The sequence below is a fragment of the Myotis nattereri genome (genome assembly GCF_964212035.1).
Source record: "Myotis nattereri genome assembly, chromosome: 7".
NCBI classification, from domain to species: Eukaryota; Metazoa; Chordata; class Mammalia; order Chiroptera; family Vespertilionidae; genus Myotis; species Myotis nattereri.
The window spans coordinates 40,688,568-40,706,118 of NC_138082.1; the positions used below are offsets into that span (position 1 = coordinate 40,688,568).

The 17,551-nt window shown below is 41.1% G+C and overlaps 1 protein-coding gene across 8 annotated transcripts; it reads left to right on the forward strand.

Annotated features, from left to right (window-relative positions):
* The first annotated feature begins 933 nt into the window (after positions 1-933).
* Positions 934-16,903, forward strand: PRKRA (protein activator of interferon induced protein kinase EIF2AK2). Of its 8 annotated transcripts, none has more exons than XM_081095160.1 (9): positions 960-1,184; positions 1,737-1,906; positions 2,101-2,200; positions 5,476-5,557; positions 7,741-7,819; positions 9,431-9,548; positions 10,973-11,067; positions 13,816-13,990; positions 16,421-16,903. In XM_081095160.1, the coding sequence occupies exons 5-9, from the start codon at positions 7,763-7,765 to the stop codon at positions 16,576-16,578; spliced, it is 603 nt and encodes a 200-aa protein (XP_080951286.1). In that variant the 5' UTR covers positions 960-1,184; positions 1,737-1,906; positions 2,101-2,200; positions 5,476-5,557; positions 7,741-7,762; the 3' UTR covers positions 16,579-16,903. The 8 variants fall into 8 exon arrangements, 7 of the variants coding, with proteins under 7 accessions (XP_080951284.1, XP_080951286.1, XP_080951290.1 ...); XR_013996204.1 differs by lacking the exon at positions 2,101-2,200 and adding an exon at positions 12,348-12,402 and having other exon boundaries at positions 966-1,184; XM_081095161.1 differs by having other exon boundaries at positions 968-1,184; positions 2,101-2,204.
* The last annotated feature ends 648 nt before the right edge of the window (positions 16,904-17,551 follow it).

Genomic DNA, 17,551 nt, shown 5'->3' on the forward strand with positions numbered 1-17,551 from the left:
TTTAAAAAAAAACATTTACTTTCAAATATCCAGGGCTCACGTGCAAACCCCCCAAAGAACAGTTTTTAATAATGTCCCCTTGTGTGAATAATCTTCCAAAACACCAAGAAACCACAGGGAGTCGTTTCTGCAAGTGGCTAGCAGGTCCCTAGAGAAGCGACTGGGCATCTCACGCCGCTGTCTGACCCCTACGCCAAAGGTGGTGCATCCCAGGCAAACGCCATTACGACCAGCACCACAGGTGTGCAGGAACAATGTTTAATGAGAATCCGGCCCACAGAAAAGCCTTCCTTTACACCTAACAGGCCTTGCTGGGATCCGCAGGCCCAGCATTTATCTCGCGACAAAAGCCTGAGACAATGACGCCCCACGGAGCGAGGGAGAGGGAGGGGGGTCTCTGGACGTGCCCGCGAGCGCCTAGGGCAGGGCTCCAGGGGAGAGCCCGCCGCAGCCCTCGGGAGTCTCCAGCTTGGGCCAGGCCCAGGGATGCTCTCTCTAAATTTTGCCTTTGGAATTTTGAAATCTTTGGCTTAAAGTGACGCAGTCCTCACCCTTCACCCCGCCTGAAAAAAACAAAATAAGGCTGAGCTTCAGGCCCACAGACCGTGAGACTTGCCAGTCCCACAAGCCTCTCCCGGCAGGAAACGGCCTCCTTCTAGGACACAGAACCGAGGCCTCCAGAGGCCGGGGCACAGGGTGCGGAGAAGCCCGAGGCCCCAGGTGGGTGGGTACGCGCGGAAGCAGAGCCAGGGCTGGGAGACGGGGCGGGCCTGTAACCAGGGGGCGGGGCCAGACGCCGAAGAGCCGGCGGGCGGGGCGGAGCTTGGAGGTGGGCCGGGATCCCCGGACAGCAAGGGGGCGTGGCCGGGAACCTGGACCCGCGCTGCCGCACCGAGGCCCCGCCCCCGCCCCCGCCCCCGCCCGTCCTCCTCGCTGGAGGGACGCAGGAGGGGAGCCGAGGGGGTGGGGGGTCGGAGGAGGAGAGGAGAGGAGTTGGGTAGAAGGAGGAGGCGGCGGCGGCGGCGCTGGAGCGTTCCTCTCGGGGACCGGCCGACCCGGGGAGCGAGGACGTCGATCCGCGCCGCTCTTCTTGCCGCCGAGCCCTCCTCCCTTCTCGCCATGTCCCAGAGCCGGCATCGAGCCGCGGCCCCGCCGCTGGAGCGCGAGGACAGCGGGACCTTCAGGTCAGCGCGCGGGCGGTCGGGGCCGCGCCTAGCAGGGCCGAGAGGGGTGGGCGGGAGAGGCGGGGCCGGGGGAACCTGGCTCCCCAGCGGCATTGTGGGTAAAGCCCCTTCCCGACGCTCTCGCCCCCGCGGCTGCGGGCGGACCCGCTGGCGCTCGGACCCGCCCTCGGTGGCGCGCGAGCCGGGGTCTGCGGCTGGGCCCCGCCCCTTCTGCGTCCTCTGGGGTCGGGGCTGGGCAGGCGACCGTGGTTCGCGGCCTCCCGGGGAAATGAGATTTGTGAGCCTCGTCCTGCGAGGTGGCGAAGCCGCACTACCCTCATTCAGATCCTCTCCTAATAGCGTCCCCCACTCTGCCCGCCACTGCCCTGCGCCCGCCGCAGTGGGGCGGGCAGTCCGTGCACCTTCCAGCTCCGGCCCCTGGGAGCTTTGGTGCTTCGCGGGTCACGGTTGGTGGCAGTGAGAACTAGCCTCTCTAAAGCTTCTGCTTCCCTCCCTGCTTTGGCATGCGAAGCACACCTTTTTCCGTTTTTTTGTTTTGTTTTGTTTTTGCAGTTTGGGGAAGATGATTACAGCTAAACCAGGGAAAACACCGATTCAGGTATTGCACGAATACGGCATGAAGACCAAGAACATCCCGGTTTATGAATGTGAAAGATCCGATATGCAAATACACGTGCCCACTTTCACCTTCAGAGTAACCGTTGGTGACATAACCTGCACAGGTCTGTATGCACAGTTAACCCCCGACGACCCTGCGGGTTGACAGTCAAGACTTGATACTGTTTATCAGTTGGGCAAGTGCCCTTTTTACTGGAGATAGCTGTGAGGGGCAGGCTCTTGAAATGAGACCTCTCATCTCAGGCCATTGGGATTTTCCAACTTCATCTGATTCTCTCCCTAATTTTCTCTTCCCCAGATACCAAGAGAAGCTCAGAAACATCCTAGGATCCTCCTAGGGTTCTTCCAAGAATTAGGGAGAAGCAGGAAAGGTTCTTGGAGCAGCCATAGCTGGATCAGTAGGTGCTATCAAGTTTTAAAGTTTCATAGATTATAGCTGATTCCATGACCCCAGAATTTTCTGAACCTCTCCCCTTTCTGTATGGACTCATTTGCCACTTTGGACTCATTGTACAACACTCGATTCTGGATCCAAGCAAAATGAGGAAGGCAAATGGCTTGAATACTCTATATTGATTGCATAGCAGCTTCTAGTTCCTGACACTGTGTAGGGATTTTAATGAGCTGTTATCTCCTTTTTTATATATACATGAGGAAATAGGTTCAAGGAGATTAGAAATAACCTGCCCAAGGTTACATAGCAGTAAAGTTTCAGAGTTTAAACTCACCTTATTATGGTCTGTGAGTTTGAGCAAATTATAACTGAAGCTGCCCATTTGTAAATTAGACATTCTATTTCTTATGTATCTGTTTAATTGCAAACAAAAGTATATTGAATAGTAAATTTAATTTGGAAGAATGTCAAGAAAAAAATTAAGCAGGAAGGCTGAAGTCCTGCCATTTTATAATCTAAAGGCATCATTTATTTGTGTCCCTGAAAATCTTGAGTCTGCTATTTTCATTAAAGCCACTTTAAGATAATTTTGAAGTTTTTTGGGGGGATTTTTTTTTTTTTTTTTTTTTTTTGTCTATGTGAGGCAAGTGGATTGGAGGTGCCAGCTTTAATAGTCTTCATGTGAACCATAGAATCAACAATGCATTATTGCTTTAGCTGGTCTGTATTTAAATATTCAATGAAAATTCAAGAAAAAGTAGCCTTTTCCCCCTCAATGTGTTATAGACCAGTGATTAATAACCTACAGCAACCATTCTGCCTAGGCCCCCTACTCTTCTTACACTGCCCTATCTTCCTATACAAGCTTATCTGCCTCCACGGCATCAAATACTATCTAAACGCTGATAATTCTAAAACCTCTATCGTCAGCCCAGGCCCAGTTACAGAACAGTGTATCAGTCTGTGTTTGCTAGACATCTTTACTTGGAGGACCCAAAGACACCTCAGTTTCTCATCGCCTCAGACTGAATCCAGCTTCTCTCTCAAATCCATTCCCTCTGCTTTCTTTAGCTCAGTAAAGGGACCACCATCACCCATTGGCTCGATAGAAATTTGTGTCTGATCTCCTTGATTTCTTCCTCTCTTGTCCAGGCTATCACTAAATCTTCCTAAGTATCTCTGGAATCTGTCCATTGCTCTCTTCCCATTGCTACTGTTTTGGCCTCTGTCATCTCCCCCTTGGATTACGGCTTGTCTTATAACTGCACTTTCAGCTTCTAGTCTTGTGATGTCCATTCTCTACACGACAACCAGAGTGTTCTTTCTGACATTCAAGTGTGTTCATGTACTTCCTCGTCTTAAAATCTATCCAGTGCCCGGCCGGTGTGATTCAGTGATTGAGCATTGATCCATGAACCAGGAAGTCACTGTTCGATTCCCTGCCAGGGCTAGACCCCCACTGGAGGACATGCAGGAGGCAGCCAATCAACGATTCTCTCTCATCATTGATGTTTCTATCTCTCCCTCTCCCTTCCTCTCTGAGATCAATAAAAATATATTTAAAAACATAAAATAAAAATATATTTAAAAAACAAATTCATCCAGTAGTTTTCCCATTACCCTCTGAGTGAATATATATTTGTTGATATGACTTAGAACCTTGCTGCTAAAGCTGTGAACAGCAGCATTGATATCACCTGGGCACTTAGTGGAAATGCAGAATATCAGAACCCATGCCAGACCTACTAGATCAGAGTATGTTTTTTAAGAAAATTCCCAGGCACTTCAATGCGCATTAGAGATTGAGAAGCACACATTTAGGAGGCCATTCTCTGACCCCCTCCTCCTATTCCTACAACTCTCTAGCCTTTTATCTCAAAGTTTCTTCCTTCCAGCTCTTACTGTATCCAACTACATGGGGCTCTTGAGAACACCGTGCTCTGTATCTTTGAGCCTTTGCCGGTGCTCTTTTCTCTGCCTAGATTGTTCTTCTCAACCCCTAGCTCTCTACATGTTACTAGCTTTTACTAATCTTTCAAGTCTTCATTTAGTAAACTCTTCCTTTCTTTGTGAAACCTTTCTGAATCCTTACTAAGTGTAGGTAGCTGCCCCTTGAATGTGCTCCCCTGCAACCTGCACTTAGGCCTGCCATCACATGCACCATTCCATATTTCAAACGCCTTTTACAGAAGAAATTCTGCACTAGGGTTTGTACTCTTTACGGGTAGGGACTCTGTTCAGTTCTCTATTAACACCTACATTGGTGGATAGATGAGTACAGTGTGCGTGTCTTCCAAACTTTATTCCACGTCTCCTTTCTTCCACGCCTCCTTTCTTCCACGCCAGAGGAATGGACGTCAGCATTCTAATACCACTTTCGAAGGGTTCTCAACACCTAGTCTGAACACAGAGGAAAAAGATTGGATTTACCAGAGGTGATTGCTTACCACAGTTAGGCACCAGTGTCAGTGATCGGTCAGGACTGGCCCCTCTAGCCCCTCAGCTACCCTAAAGGGTACAGATTGTAAGAAAGACACATAACATAAGCTCTCACCTTCTTCCCCATGTAATTCTTCCCACGTTGAACCCAGTATATAGGCATGACTGCTTATCGGATCAAGGGGTTAATCCAGGATAGGACAGGCCTTAGAATAAAATTGTGCACATTTTCTGTGAGTGGCTCCCTTAAAGGAAACTTCTTGTTATAGAAGAATTTCTCTCTGTGAATAGGGGAAGAGTAAAATACGAAGTTGTATTTCTTCAAAAGGTGTATTATGGGCTAGTTTATTACCACTTTATGTAATAAATATATAATGGAGACATAATATGGATTTTTTATACAGGTATGCATAGAATTAAATACATAGAACTTCTGCCCTACCTGGTTTTTCTCAGTGGGTAGAGTGTTGGTATACGGACTGAAGGGTCCCGAGTTTGAATCTGGTCATGGGCACATGCCCGGGGTGTGGCCTTGATCCCCAGTAGGGGGCTTGCAGGAGGCAGCCAATCAATGATTTTCTCTCTCACCATTGATGCTTCTATCTCTCCCTCTCCCTTCCTTTCTAAAATCAATATACACACACACACACACACACACACACAGACAACTGGGTTTTTTAAATGTATTTCATGTGGTGAATATTTTATGATAGCATATTTATTAGTATATGTTTTCATAACTATGTAAAGCCTGACTTTATTTTGCATTATGAAATCATCTATGCAGACCTCACATTTTCACAGCATATACTTTTGTTGTTGTTGTTAACCTTAATTCAGGTGAAGGTACAAGTAAGAAGCTGGCGAAACATAGAGCTGCAGAGGCTGCCATAAACATTTTGAAAGCCAATGCAAGTATTTGGTGAGCTAAATTTCTTTGTATTCTGCAGCTCAAAAATATGGCTGAGGAGGTAAGATTAAAAGTTTGAACATGCTTGGAAAAGCAACCGAGTGAACAGTGTTTAGTATCTAGCTCTGTGATATTATTTCATTGTGAAAATCCATCATCCTTTAAAGACAATTTATCCTTAAGAAATTAAATCCAGCAATTAACAATTAAATGAAGGCCCTCTTGAACTAGGCTTCTTTTTGTTTGTATTCCGGATGGGGTGCAACAGTGGAAAACCAGAGGTTTTCTGACCAGTGTCTCACTGTATTAAGACTAATTGTTTCTATACTGAGGAAAGCAAGGTGTGAGGTGGGAAACGATCAGCTAAAAGCACTCAGGAATTCTGTTTGGAAGAAGACAAAAAGATTTCCTTTTGTTATAGAATGTATGCCAAATACAAAACGATGTTAAATGGGATGTTAATTCTTGGCATATTTTTCCAAAATAAATTTTTTATCACATTAGGTCCTTTTGGAAAGAGTGTTGGTCCTGGCGATCTCATGTATCTTAAAGTGGTGTCCTTGGTGTCTAATGGGCACAGCCTGGAATATGGTTGCCTTCAGAGGCTTTTCTTTGCATGCACTCAAATATATTTGGAGGACAGTTTGCATATCTGTTCGTAGCTGATAGCATAGGCCCATGGGGTTTTTGCTTCCCACCCATAGCAAAACTGTTGACTTAGGGATGTATCTGGGCTCTCATGCAATGCTGCTCCCTTTTTTCTAAATTATTTTAACCATTCGGATAGTTTAGCCAGTGTACGCCTTGGATTTTATAAAATGATGCTTGATTCTATAATTGATTTATGCTACCTTTTTAGACATGCCAAATGGAATGGCAGGTACTGGATCTCCCCCTTGCTTGTGATGGCCATGCTATTTCTGTGCAGCCCAGGATCAACCCAAAATGTTAAGTGTATTTGGGAAATGAGTGTACGCTGTGTCCTTCCTGCACATGAGCACTTCACTTTATCAGCAGAAAAGGCTCATGCACTTTACAGGATGGGGCAAAAGTAGGCTTACAGTTGTTCGTATGGAAAATAATAGAATAATTAATAAATAATACAGGAATAAACTATTATGTGTACTTACAACTATATACCTACTTTTGCCCCTCCCTGTATTTTTGTGCTTCTTGGCAGATAAAATGGGAATTACTAAGCTATAATGAGACCTAAAGTGGCCTGATTTAATATAGACTTTCTCACTTCTTCATCCCAATTATTTGGGTAGCTTAGACATGCAGCATTGTAAGTGAATATTCATATCTCATCAGCCTCTGTAAAGCTTGAAATTCTGGTAGAAAAGAAACTTGAGGAAGTGGCAATAACTAAGTCTCATTTGTCAGGGAAGAAATGACTTTCAGTTGCCTCAATGGTAGTACCCGGGAATGTAGCTTATTCAGTGTCAGGCACCATCACCCAAGTAGTTAGTATTTCAAATTACTTAGAAGAGATTGTTTTCTTTTTTCCTAATAACCATCGTCAGATGCTGAAATCAGATTCATGCAGGCCATCTAGGATGCATGTAAATCTTAGCGTTATCCTAGCATAGAGCAGATGATATATCAAACAGATTTTTCTCCTATAATTATCTGAATGAAAAAACTGCATTTATGATTTACATTATTCACAGGCTAAATTTCCTGACTAATTATTAGTCTTCCCTTTTTGTGTAGTTGTAACAATAGTATGCTTTACTTAAATACATTTTATTGAGCACTAGTTACATGCAAAGTACTACAAGGCTTATGAAGGTAAGTAATAGATGGGCCCTACCATCAAGGAGTTTACAATCTGAACAGGGGCGAGAGGTGGTGAGGGATGGACAAATTACATGTATTTGTAAGAGTGTATAACTTAGGGTAAAATAGTTTGCTTAAGAAAGTGTCAAACCAAATGTTATAATGGCTCAAAGGAGTGAGAAAATATGTTCCATTGGGGTAAAAGGGTAGGCTTTTTACAGGACGTGGCATTTGAGATATACCTTGGGTGATGGGTAGATCAGATTCTCGTGAAAGAGGTGGGAGATAAGGACATTCTGTGTAGAAGGAACAGCAAAAGCAAAGACATAGAGGGTGAGAGAGAAAATACTTGTCGTGTATTTGGTAACTTGGGGGAGCTCATTTGGGTTTATAACACTTTAAAAAATGTTTAGCTTTGCAGTTCCTGACCCCTTAATGCCTGACCCTTCCAAGCAACCAAAGAACCAGCTTAATCCTATTGGCTCATTACAGGTAAGTTGTACAGTTTTTCCATATTTAACATTTTGTCTACTGAAGAAAGGTGTCATAATTGATACAATTAAGGGCTAAACAAGGAACTAATATTTTAAAGATAAGATGGTTGTAATATTTTGTTTTCCAAGTTATGGTCATTAGATATTACAGTGCTAACTTGAAATTATTTTCCTGTTTATTTTTTGGATTTTCCTCCATATACAGTATCTGCCTTTGGCTTGTGGAATTCTCATTTGAGATCAACAGAACCTCTGCATATGTTTTATACTTTAAGAATGTTTCTTGCCACTTTTTTGACAAACCTCTTTCTACTTTTGTTGAGACAAAAGACTAAATTTAAAGAACTCAAATCAGGTAGCCTAATTCAAGAATAGGGAAGAAGTCTTCATTTGCTTATTCTACCAAATATATTTATTCATATCTGAATTTCTGCATACAGAATAGCCTTTTGCAGATTATCTGTGTGCTCTCTTGGACAACACCCCTCCCCGTTATCCAACCAGTCCTTTGGTCTCTTTCCTGCTCCATGAGTTATTCTGTAGTTTTCTCCTTCTTTTCCAAACCTGTTTGCTATCTCTGCTCCTCTTTTGCTCTTGATCAGTTACAGTGATAAGCCAGCTGTTGGTAGAGGGGTCTATAGCTCAGAGGGGAAAGGCTTTAGGAACTGTTGGCAGCAAAACCTATGGATATCCTCTGAGGTTTTTACTCAGTTTGTCTTCCTACTTGAACTCTTTGATATCAGCTCACTGTAGCTTAATGGAAGAATCTATACTAATAAAAGGGTAATATGCTAATTAGAACGGGTCGACTGGAAATCTTCCAGATGTCCGACTTCCTTCCGGACAAAGCCATGGTGGAGGGGGCCAAGGCAGAGGCTGTTAGGGGCGATCAGGCCAGCAAGGGAGCAAGCAGTGAGGGACAATCAGACCGGCGGGAGAGCAAGCAGTTAGGGGTAAGATCAGGCCAGTGCAGGGGAGCAAGCAATTAGGGGCACGATCAGGCTGGCGCAGGGGAGCAAGCAGTTAGGGGTAAGATCAGGTGGCAATCAAGCCTGCAGGGGAGTGGTTGGGAGATCAGGCCAGCAGGCAGAGGTGGTTAGGGTTGATCAGGCAGGCAGGCAGAGGCAGTTAGGGTCGATTAGGCAGGCAGGCAGGCAGAGGCAGTTAGGGGTGATCAGGCCGGCAGGCAGAGGTGGTTAGGGTCGATCAGGCAGGCAGGCAGAGGCAGTTAGGGGTGATCAGGCAGGTAGGCAGGCAAGCAGTGAGGAACCAGCGGTCCTGGATTGTGAGAGGGATGTCTGACTGCCGGGATGGGGCCTAAACCGGCAGTCGGACATCCCCGGAGGGGTCCCAGATTGGAGAGGGTGCAGGCCGGGCTGAGGGACACTGAATTTCGTGTACCGGGCCTCTAGTGCCATTCATAAGCAGGACTGCTTCAGTTTTGGTATTATGGGCTTACAAGGGTATTCCCTAATTTTCCTATTCCAGAATATCATTATTCCTTTAAACATAAATAAAAATGAGATCAAAATCATGAAAGAATGTCATTTATGTGATTGAGCCTTTGCATAGTAAAAATTACTACTAAAGCCTCACCTCAATTTTCTAGGAATTGGCTATTCATCATGGCTGGAGACTTCCTGAATATACCCTTTCCCAGGAGGGAGGACCCGCTCATAAGAGAGAATATACCACAATCTGCAAGCTAGAGTCATTTATGGAAACTGGTACTTATTTCTTTTTACCCTCATACAATTGGAGACATTTGATGTATTTTCAGATGATGAATGACCATAGAAATTTCTGTTGTGGCAACTTCTCAAATTTTTTTGTTGAGAAAAAATTGATACACTCCTGTTCTACTGTTTCTAACTTTCTGAGGATGAATTTAAGTAAATATTTGGTTTAAGAATACTTACACTTCTTAATTTGATATTTTTAAAAATCAAGAGTTATTAATGGAAAGATAAATAACTAATTGACTCATTATATAATCCTCAGTGATATACTAAATAAATCTTAAGAAATCTCATTTGGTATTTCGGCAGCTATTCTAGAAGATAGGACTAGAAAACATCTTGTTTGCATTTGAAAATAAGATGATTAATAAGAGGTTAGATGACAAAACATTGCAGTGATAGCAACTTTTATATTGTAAAGGCCATAAACAATGAGGAAAAAAAGTTACTTAATAAAGTACTATTGAGGATTCCTATTTAACTTCTCTAACATGTTTCTATTATTTTTTAAAGTGGCTTGAAAAGGAATTTTGCCTTGGCTACATGTTGGTTTCAACATACAAGCTACTTTTTGCCCTCAAGGGGTAGCATGGGCCCCAGCTGGTTTGGCTCAGTGGATAGAGGGTTCGCCTGCGGACTGAAGGGTCCCGGGTTCAATTCTGGTCAAGGGCACATGCCCAGGTTGCAGGCTCGGTCCTCAGTAGGGGGCGTGTAGGAGGCAGCCAATCAATGATTCTCTCTCATCGATGTTTCTATTTCTCTCCCTTCTCTGAAATCAATAAAAGTATATTTAAAAATAATAATAATAAAAAAATAAAATGAGACTGTCTTTTAAAAAAAAAGGGAGTGTGAGCCAGTGCAGAAAGCACTGAGCAAGAAGCAGGTGCCTCAGCTTCTGTTCTGGAAGCAGTCTTTGGTTTGCAGGGTAGGCAACCTAATCTCTCCGGGCCTTAGTTTCTAAATCTGGCAGAAGTATGGAAGGAGATGAAGTATATGGTCTCTTTCAACTTCAGTATCCCCTTTCTTATTCATGATAGAGAAATTCCACATCATTGTCAGTTTATAGAAAATTGTAAGCAGGAAAACAATGAGAAACAAGTGGTAATTCAAATATACCTTAATAAATTTGAATATTTGATCAGAATTCATTAAAGCGAGACATAGGGAAATATAGCTGTTAATGAAAAACAGAAAGTATAACTACTAAAGATAAACTGTTAAAAGAAATGCCTTCAAAAATGTAAGAATTAATAGCTATATGAATCACAACAAGCAAAGATGTCAGGTCAGTAAAAAATAGACTAGTATATAAAAACCATGAGGTTGTTCTCTGATTAAATGCAATATACGTTTGATCATTCTCTATGGACACATTTCTTTTCTAAACCTACCATTTCTTTTTAATTATTTAGGAAAAGGGGCATCAAAAAAACAAGCCAAGAGAAATGCTGCAGAGAAATTTCTTGCCAAATTCAGTAACATTTCTCCAGAGAACCACATTTCTTTAGTGAGTAATGATCATGCAGCTATGATATTAATGTGATTAAGCGTCTCTTTTTTTTAATCTATTGTTGACAGTATTACAGATATTTCCCATTTTCCCCTCTTTTGCCCCCCCCCCCCCATCTCTTGCCTAGATTTCTTGTTGTATTGATACTTCATAGTTGCAGTTTTAGAAAATCTCTTCATTGTTTAGTTACACACTACCCCAATCCAATTTAATCCGCTTGCTCTATGTGAGCCAAGGTCATAGGGGTGACCAGGTCAGAGGGCTTGGGAGACATAGACAAATTGAGAATACTATGAGGATCTAAACATAATAGGCCCTGAAATCGTGCTATTTTTGCCTTCACATTAACAGTGCATTCCCATCCCTTTCTTCATTCACTCATTTATCCACTCAGGAAACATTTAGTGAGCTCATACTCTGTGCCAAGCTTTGTGCTGGGTAGTGGCATACAGTGATAAGACAGTCTCTGCTCCTAAGGTGTTTATAGCAGACTAAAAGGGAAAAGAACCCTACAGACTAGACTGGTCCTTACAGAGGCTGCTGTAGGAACATGGGAGAAGCCATCCAGCTAAGACTGGGGGTTTAGGGAAGGCTCTTTGGAGGAAGTAATATCTACATCGAGACTTATAGGATGAGAGTAGGGGAAAAGAACTCCAGAGAGAAGAAAGAGCTGGAGTGAAACATCATATGCTGTGTAGGAACCCTAAGTAATTTCGTATGGTTAGAGCAGAGAGTTGGAGGGAGTGTCAGACGGTGAGGCCATTAAGGAGATTGAACTTTATTCTGAGGGGAGAACAAAGTCATTAAAAAATTTTAATCTGGATTCACAGGCTCTAATTTAATTTATCCAGTAAAAGAAAATTCACTTGGCTGTGTTATGAAGAGTTAATGAATATTAGAGACCTGTTGGAACTCTGTTATAGAAATCAGAGGACAAATGTTGGTGGCCTAAATTAAGGGAGTGGCAGTAGAAATGGTAGATTTAAAAATTATTTAGAAAACTAAAGTGAAGGGGGCATGGTCATTGATTGGATATGGGAAGTAAGGAAAAGGGAGGAAATAAACATTTTTAGTTTGGCAGCTGAGTAGATAGTGGTACCATTCATTCATATGGGGACCATAGAAAAGGAGTAAGATTTGAGGAGGAACAGATAATGAGCTAAATGTAGAATATATTGAGTTTTAAAGACAATCAAGTAGAAGAAATACAGTTATTTTTTTAAAAAAGTTCAACTTCATTCGTGCAAATTAAACAATATACTAATTTCATATTTTAGATCAACAAAACCTACAAAGTTTGATAACACCTGGTGTTGGTGAGGATATGAGAAGGCAAGCACCCTTTAAGACTTTGATGGGAGTATAAAGTGGTTCAAAATCAATTTGGAAGTATTTACCAAAATTAAAAGCATGCATGTTTTTTGACTCAGCAATTCTACTTCTAAAAATTATTCTGCACAGAAAGTCATTTAAGTGCGAAGGAGTTTTTATTGTAAATTGTTATTAAAAGCAAGAAACCAGAAACAACCTAAAACTCTTAGTTGGAGGCTGGTAATAAATATAATACATATATGTGCAAAGATGAGAAGAATGAGTAAGATGTAGAAGAGTAAGCTGTCATTTTTGTTTACAAAGATTATGTGTGTGTGTGTGTACTTGAATGTGCATAGAACATTTATGGAAGGGTACTGAAGAAAAGTTTAACAGCAAGTACCTCTGGGGAGTAGAACAGAAATCTAGGGAAGGGGAGGTAAGGAAAAAAGACCATTATTCATTAGATGTTTGTTTTAATTGCAGGTTTTTTTAAAACCATGTGAATTAATTATGATTAAAAAAAACAATTTTGTTTAAAGTTTCAATCAAGAAATATAAAATTCTATTTAGTAAATTGTACAAATTACTCAATTCTGTATCAGGGCCATTCCTATGATCTTTTGAAAATGTCTTAACCTATGTCTGGGCTCATTAATAAGGAAGAGTAAGGATAGGTTGCCCTACTTAGTTCAAAGAGTAGTTGTAGTGGGTTTTTTAAATGACATAATAAAGAAAAATAATTTGAGAAACATAAACATGGAATGTAAAACATTCTGAACACGGGTGAAAAAGGAAGGATATAGGGGAGAAAAAAGGAAAAGGAGAAAAAACAAAAACATAAGCTCAGTTGGGTTCTGCGATATAAGTCTGAGAACCCTTTGACATCCTGCTATTCATTTAAATAATTTGTTCTTCTCAAACCCAACATACTTTTCACCTTTTCTACAGTTTCTTTGTTTTCTGCTTTATAGCTTTTGGTTACAGTGATTGGTATTTAATACAAGAAATCATAAAGATATGAAAATTGCTTTATATTTTAATTTGTAGATTGCTCTGCTAGTCAGATGCAATTATTTGCAGATTTGTTTATAGTATTCTTAAATATCTTATGTCTTAATGTGACTGTCAGAAAATTTGACTGAGAGACATTTGTGCTATACAAAAGTATTTTTAAATACTTCAGTATTAAAAAAAATGAAAAAAGAAAAATAAGTACTCCCATTATGTTATTGCACATGCTTCTTTTTTAACATCATGCTATTTGTTAAATGCGTGTACTTGTTTGTGTTGTCTTGTTTAAATTAGAAAGTTAACCAAATTGTGTCCATTTAAACATGCATTATAAACTATTAAGTGTGAGTGCCTTCTAAATTAATTATAGTTGGAAACCGGTCCCAGTTCTGAGTCTTAACCTTCATCTCTGTTTTTCAGACAAACGTAGTAGGACATTCCTTAGGTTGCACTTGGCATTCCTTGAGGAATTCTCCTGGTGAAAAGATCAACTTACTGAAAAGAAGCCTCCTCAGTATTCCCAATACGAATTACATCCAGCTGCTCAGTGAAATCGCCAAGGAACAGGGTTTTAATATAACATATTTGGATATAGGTATGAGGTGTTTTTTTTTGCTTATCCCAAAACATATTTCTTTTAAAAATACGTTTGAGAAACAAAAACTTCTATTATAATTAATGTCATTGATTAAGGATTCTAACTCTATATATTACCACAGCAGTAAAATATATAAATGATATGTTCCATTCTCATACATTATATTCAAAATACCCAACATCTCTAGTTATAATAATAAAAACAATAATAGCTAAGACTTATAGAATTTTATTTACTATGTGCCAGGCACTGTTCTGAGGACATTACATAATAACTAATTGAATCCTCAAACTATCCCTATGAAGTAGGTTCTGTATGCATATGAAGAAACTAAGGCACAGAAAAGTTGAGAAATTTGTCCAAGATCACATAGCTAGTCAGTGCTAGAGCCAGGTTAGGGGAAGAGTAACTGTAGATACATTGTCCATTTATCTCGCCCTGATGGGAAGATTGACAGATAAAAAGACACCACATTTCTAGAACAAGGAGTGAGTTTGTGGGTTCTGTAATGACCAATGAACATGTCTCACATAGATGTTTCTGTTTCTCTTTCTCTCCCTTCCTCCCTCTCTAAAATAAAAAAACGTTTTAAAAAGAATAACAAAGATGGTAAGTGGAGTAGTCTACCGTGGATGCTTCTAGAGAAAAACAATGATAAAAACTATTGCTTAGACAGAGGATCTACTTTATATACACTTAGCAACCATCACGTTTGAGTATGTCATTACAGAACCCACAAACTCACTCCTTGTTCTATAAATGTGGTGTCTTCACAGAACGCACGCCAGACCTCTCTCCCCACTTCATCACTGTGTGCCAGTCCTGGGAGGCACATGGGTCAGGTCAATTTATAGCTTTCTCCCGTTCCAGCTGTCATTTTCTCCAGCCCTTAATCATTTAGGTAGACAAATGCAGAATGACTGGAGAGGAAGTCAGTTTGGATTTTCTTTTAAGTCAGTTTATAAAGCTGGCTACCATGTACATGCGTTTATCATCTTGATTTTACATCAGTATAATATGTGAAGAACTTGATACCTCTATTCCAGTTTCAGTGACCTGTAGGGACCTAGCTTTCAGAGGTCCTAGCACTGGAAAGTAAGGTGTTTAGAGACTGAAAGAACTTCTGATTTTCTCTGTTGCTTTAGGATCAAATGTGCTGGGAATTTAGTATGGACAGATGGTCAGAAAAGGCGGCTGATGGGGCAGGCAAGTTGGAAGCAGCTGCTTAATGGGTGTGGTGTTTCCTCGTGGTATGATGAAATGACGAAAATGTTTTATGACTAGATAGAGGTGGTGGTTGCACAACATTGCGAATGTACTAAATGCCACTCAATAGTTCACTTTAGAAATGATTAATTTTATGTTGTGTGAATTTTACCTCACTTAAAAAAATAAAAGAACCTAGATGCTAGAACTAGAAAGTCTTTTCAGGCATTAAATAATCCCATTGTATCTGGATACTTCCCTCTATGTTGACTAACTGAAATAACATTTAATCATGACCTCTTTAAACAAATTATGACTCATGTGTTCTCCTTCTTCCCTGATCTTATTTGTTGTCTTCAGTAAGAGTGATTCATCATTGATGAGAAGAGCATTTGTTTCCTGGGTTAGGTATTACTTTAAAACACCCTAACCCTTAGACTCTGTGCACAGATTTATAACCAAAGAACAGTAAGGCACAAAGGAAGTCTTGCCCTGAACCATGTGTGTCCTAGTTCAGTGTCCACTGAAAATACCCCTAGACTTAGACTTCATAATGAAAAATGCAACTTCTCCAGGCTTCTAGCCAATGGTTTTTTCCCTTTTGAAAAAGTTGCTATGTTCAATAATTTGTAAACACTGTTCAAATAAACACATTAGAATTGTCTTGGGAGCTTTTTTGTTTGTTTGTTTTTTAAATGCAAGAATCTGGCATTTTTAACCCTAACCCTGCATTTCCGATTGAGCAGGCTGGAGCAAGGCCTGGACACCTGCATTGCTAAGTTCCCTCTGATGATTATAAAGCACATCTGTGTTTGAGAATTGCTGTAGCTGAGCAGCTGTGTTTTGTTTTTTGTTTGTACAAGAATAACAAAGATGCCTGGCCCATGTGGCTCAGTTGGTTGGAGCATCATCCCATGGACAGGAAGGTCTCGGGTTTGATTCTCGGTCAGGGCGCATACCTAGGTTTCAGGTTCAGTCCCCAGTTGGGGCACATGTGGGAGGCAACCAATGGACGTGTCTCACATCGATGTTTCTGCTTCTCTTCCTCTCCCTTCCTCCCTCTCTAAAGTAAAAATTTTTAAGAAAGAATAACAAAGATGATAAGTGGAGTAGTCTACCATGGATGCTTACAGAGAAAAACAATGATAAAAACTATTGCTTAGACAAAGGATCGACTTTGTATGCACTTATTAACTGTCACATTTGAATATGTCATTACAGAAGAATTGAGTGCCAACGGACAGTATCAGTGCCTCGCGGAACTGTCCACCAGCCCTATCACAGTCTGCCACGGCTCTGGGATCTCCTGCAGCAATGCACAGAGTGATGCCGCCCACAATGCTTTGCAGTACTTAAAGATAATAGCAGAAAGAAAGTAAACGTGGGACAACCTAGGAAACCCTGCGGCAGCACATAACACGTCCCTCTCTCACCCCTTCCCAAGTAACACATTTACTGTAATGTTTGAGTTTGTGTGTTGTTTCTAAATCTCTTTCATAGATTCCATCAACATGACAGATTTCATTATCTCCTAGTTGTTATTAAACTCTTTTTAATGGCTTCAACTTTGTATTGGTATACTGTATTTATAAACTTTGTACCACAGGCAGAGTGTAGCACCCATTTGGCAATGCCATGTACATAGGAAGAAACTGCATGTGTATTGATGATGATGAAGATGATGAAATAAAACTGCTAACAACAGTCTTTCTTACTGGTGCTTCACCTCACTTTGTGCAGGGCTTTCAAAGGGAATTCGCAGGTGGCCCCTTAAGACTTAGAGGGTTGAGGATGCACTAACAGGCTTTTATTGAATGTGACTGTTAAATGTCAGGGGACACGGTGGTCCACTGTGTATTTGGATCCAAGTGATAAAGAGCCGTTGTATTAATGGGTTCTACTCATTTTATGAAAGTGTTAATGACTTGACTGTGGCTCCCTTCTCAGCCATTCTTGTAAGTAACATTGTAATGTGGCTGTTCTATTATTATTTATGGTTTACTTCTGAAAGTCAAAGGTTAAAAAAACCTATGGCCTAAGCAAAAATTTATAAATTGATACACGACTCACTTCCATATTTTCTCAAAGCATATGCAACGTTGTCTTTTTCTTTGACATAACGATTCATCAATGAATGAATACTGTAGTTGAAAAAGGATTAGTAGTACCAAAACAAAACTTCCTCGTGTACTCAATTCAGTTACAAGAAACGGTTTCAAACAAGGCAGTGAGTGATTAAAAGGTGGGGAAATAAGTGTCATGCACAGATTTTAACTTTGCCTTTTATGTTTCCATATACCATCCTGTGACACCAAGTCTGCCCTGTCAGCTCCGGCCGAGACTGTGCTTTGT

Bases quoted from the DNA above. Each gene is read 5' to 3' on its own strand.
- PRKRA (XM_081095158.1), top strand. From the start codon at position 1,120: ATGTCCCAGAGCCGGCATCGAGCCGCGGCCCCGCCGCTGGAGCGCGAG. The intron at 1,907-5,475 runs GTCTGTATGCAC...ACCTTAATTCAG, and splicing joins TGGTGACATAACCTGCACAG to GTGAAGGTACAAGTAAGAAG. The intron at 9,549-10,972 runs GTACTTATTTCT...TTAATTATTTAG, and splicing joins AGAGTCATTTATGGAAACTG to GAAAAGGGGCATCAAAAAAA.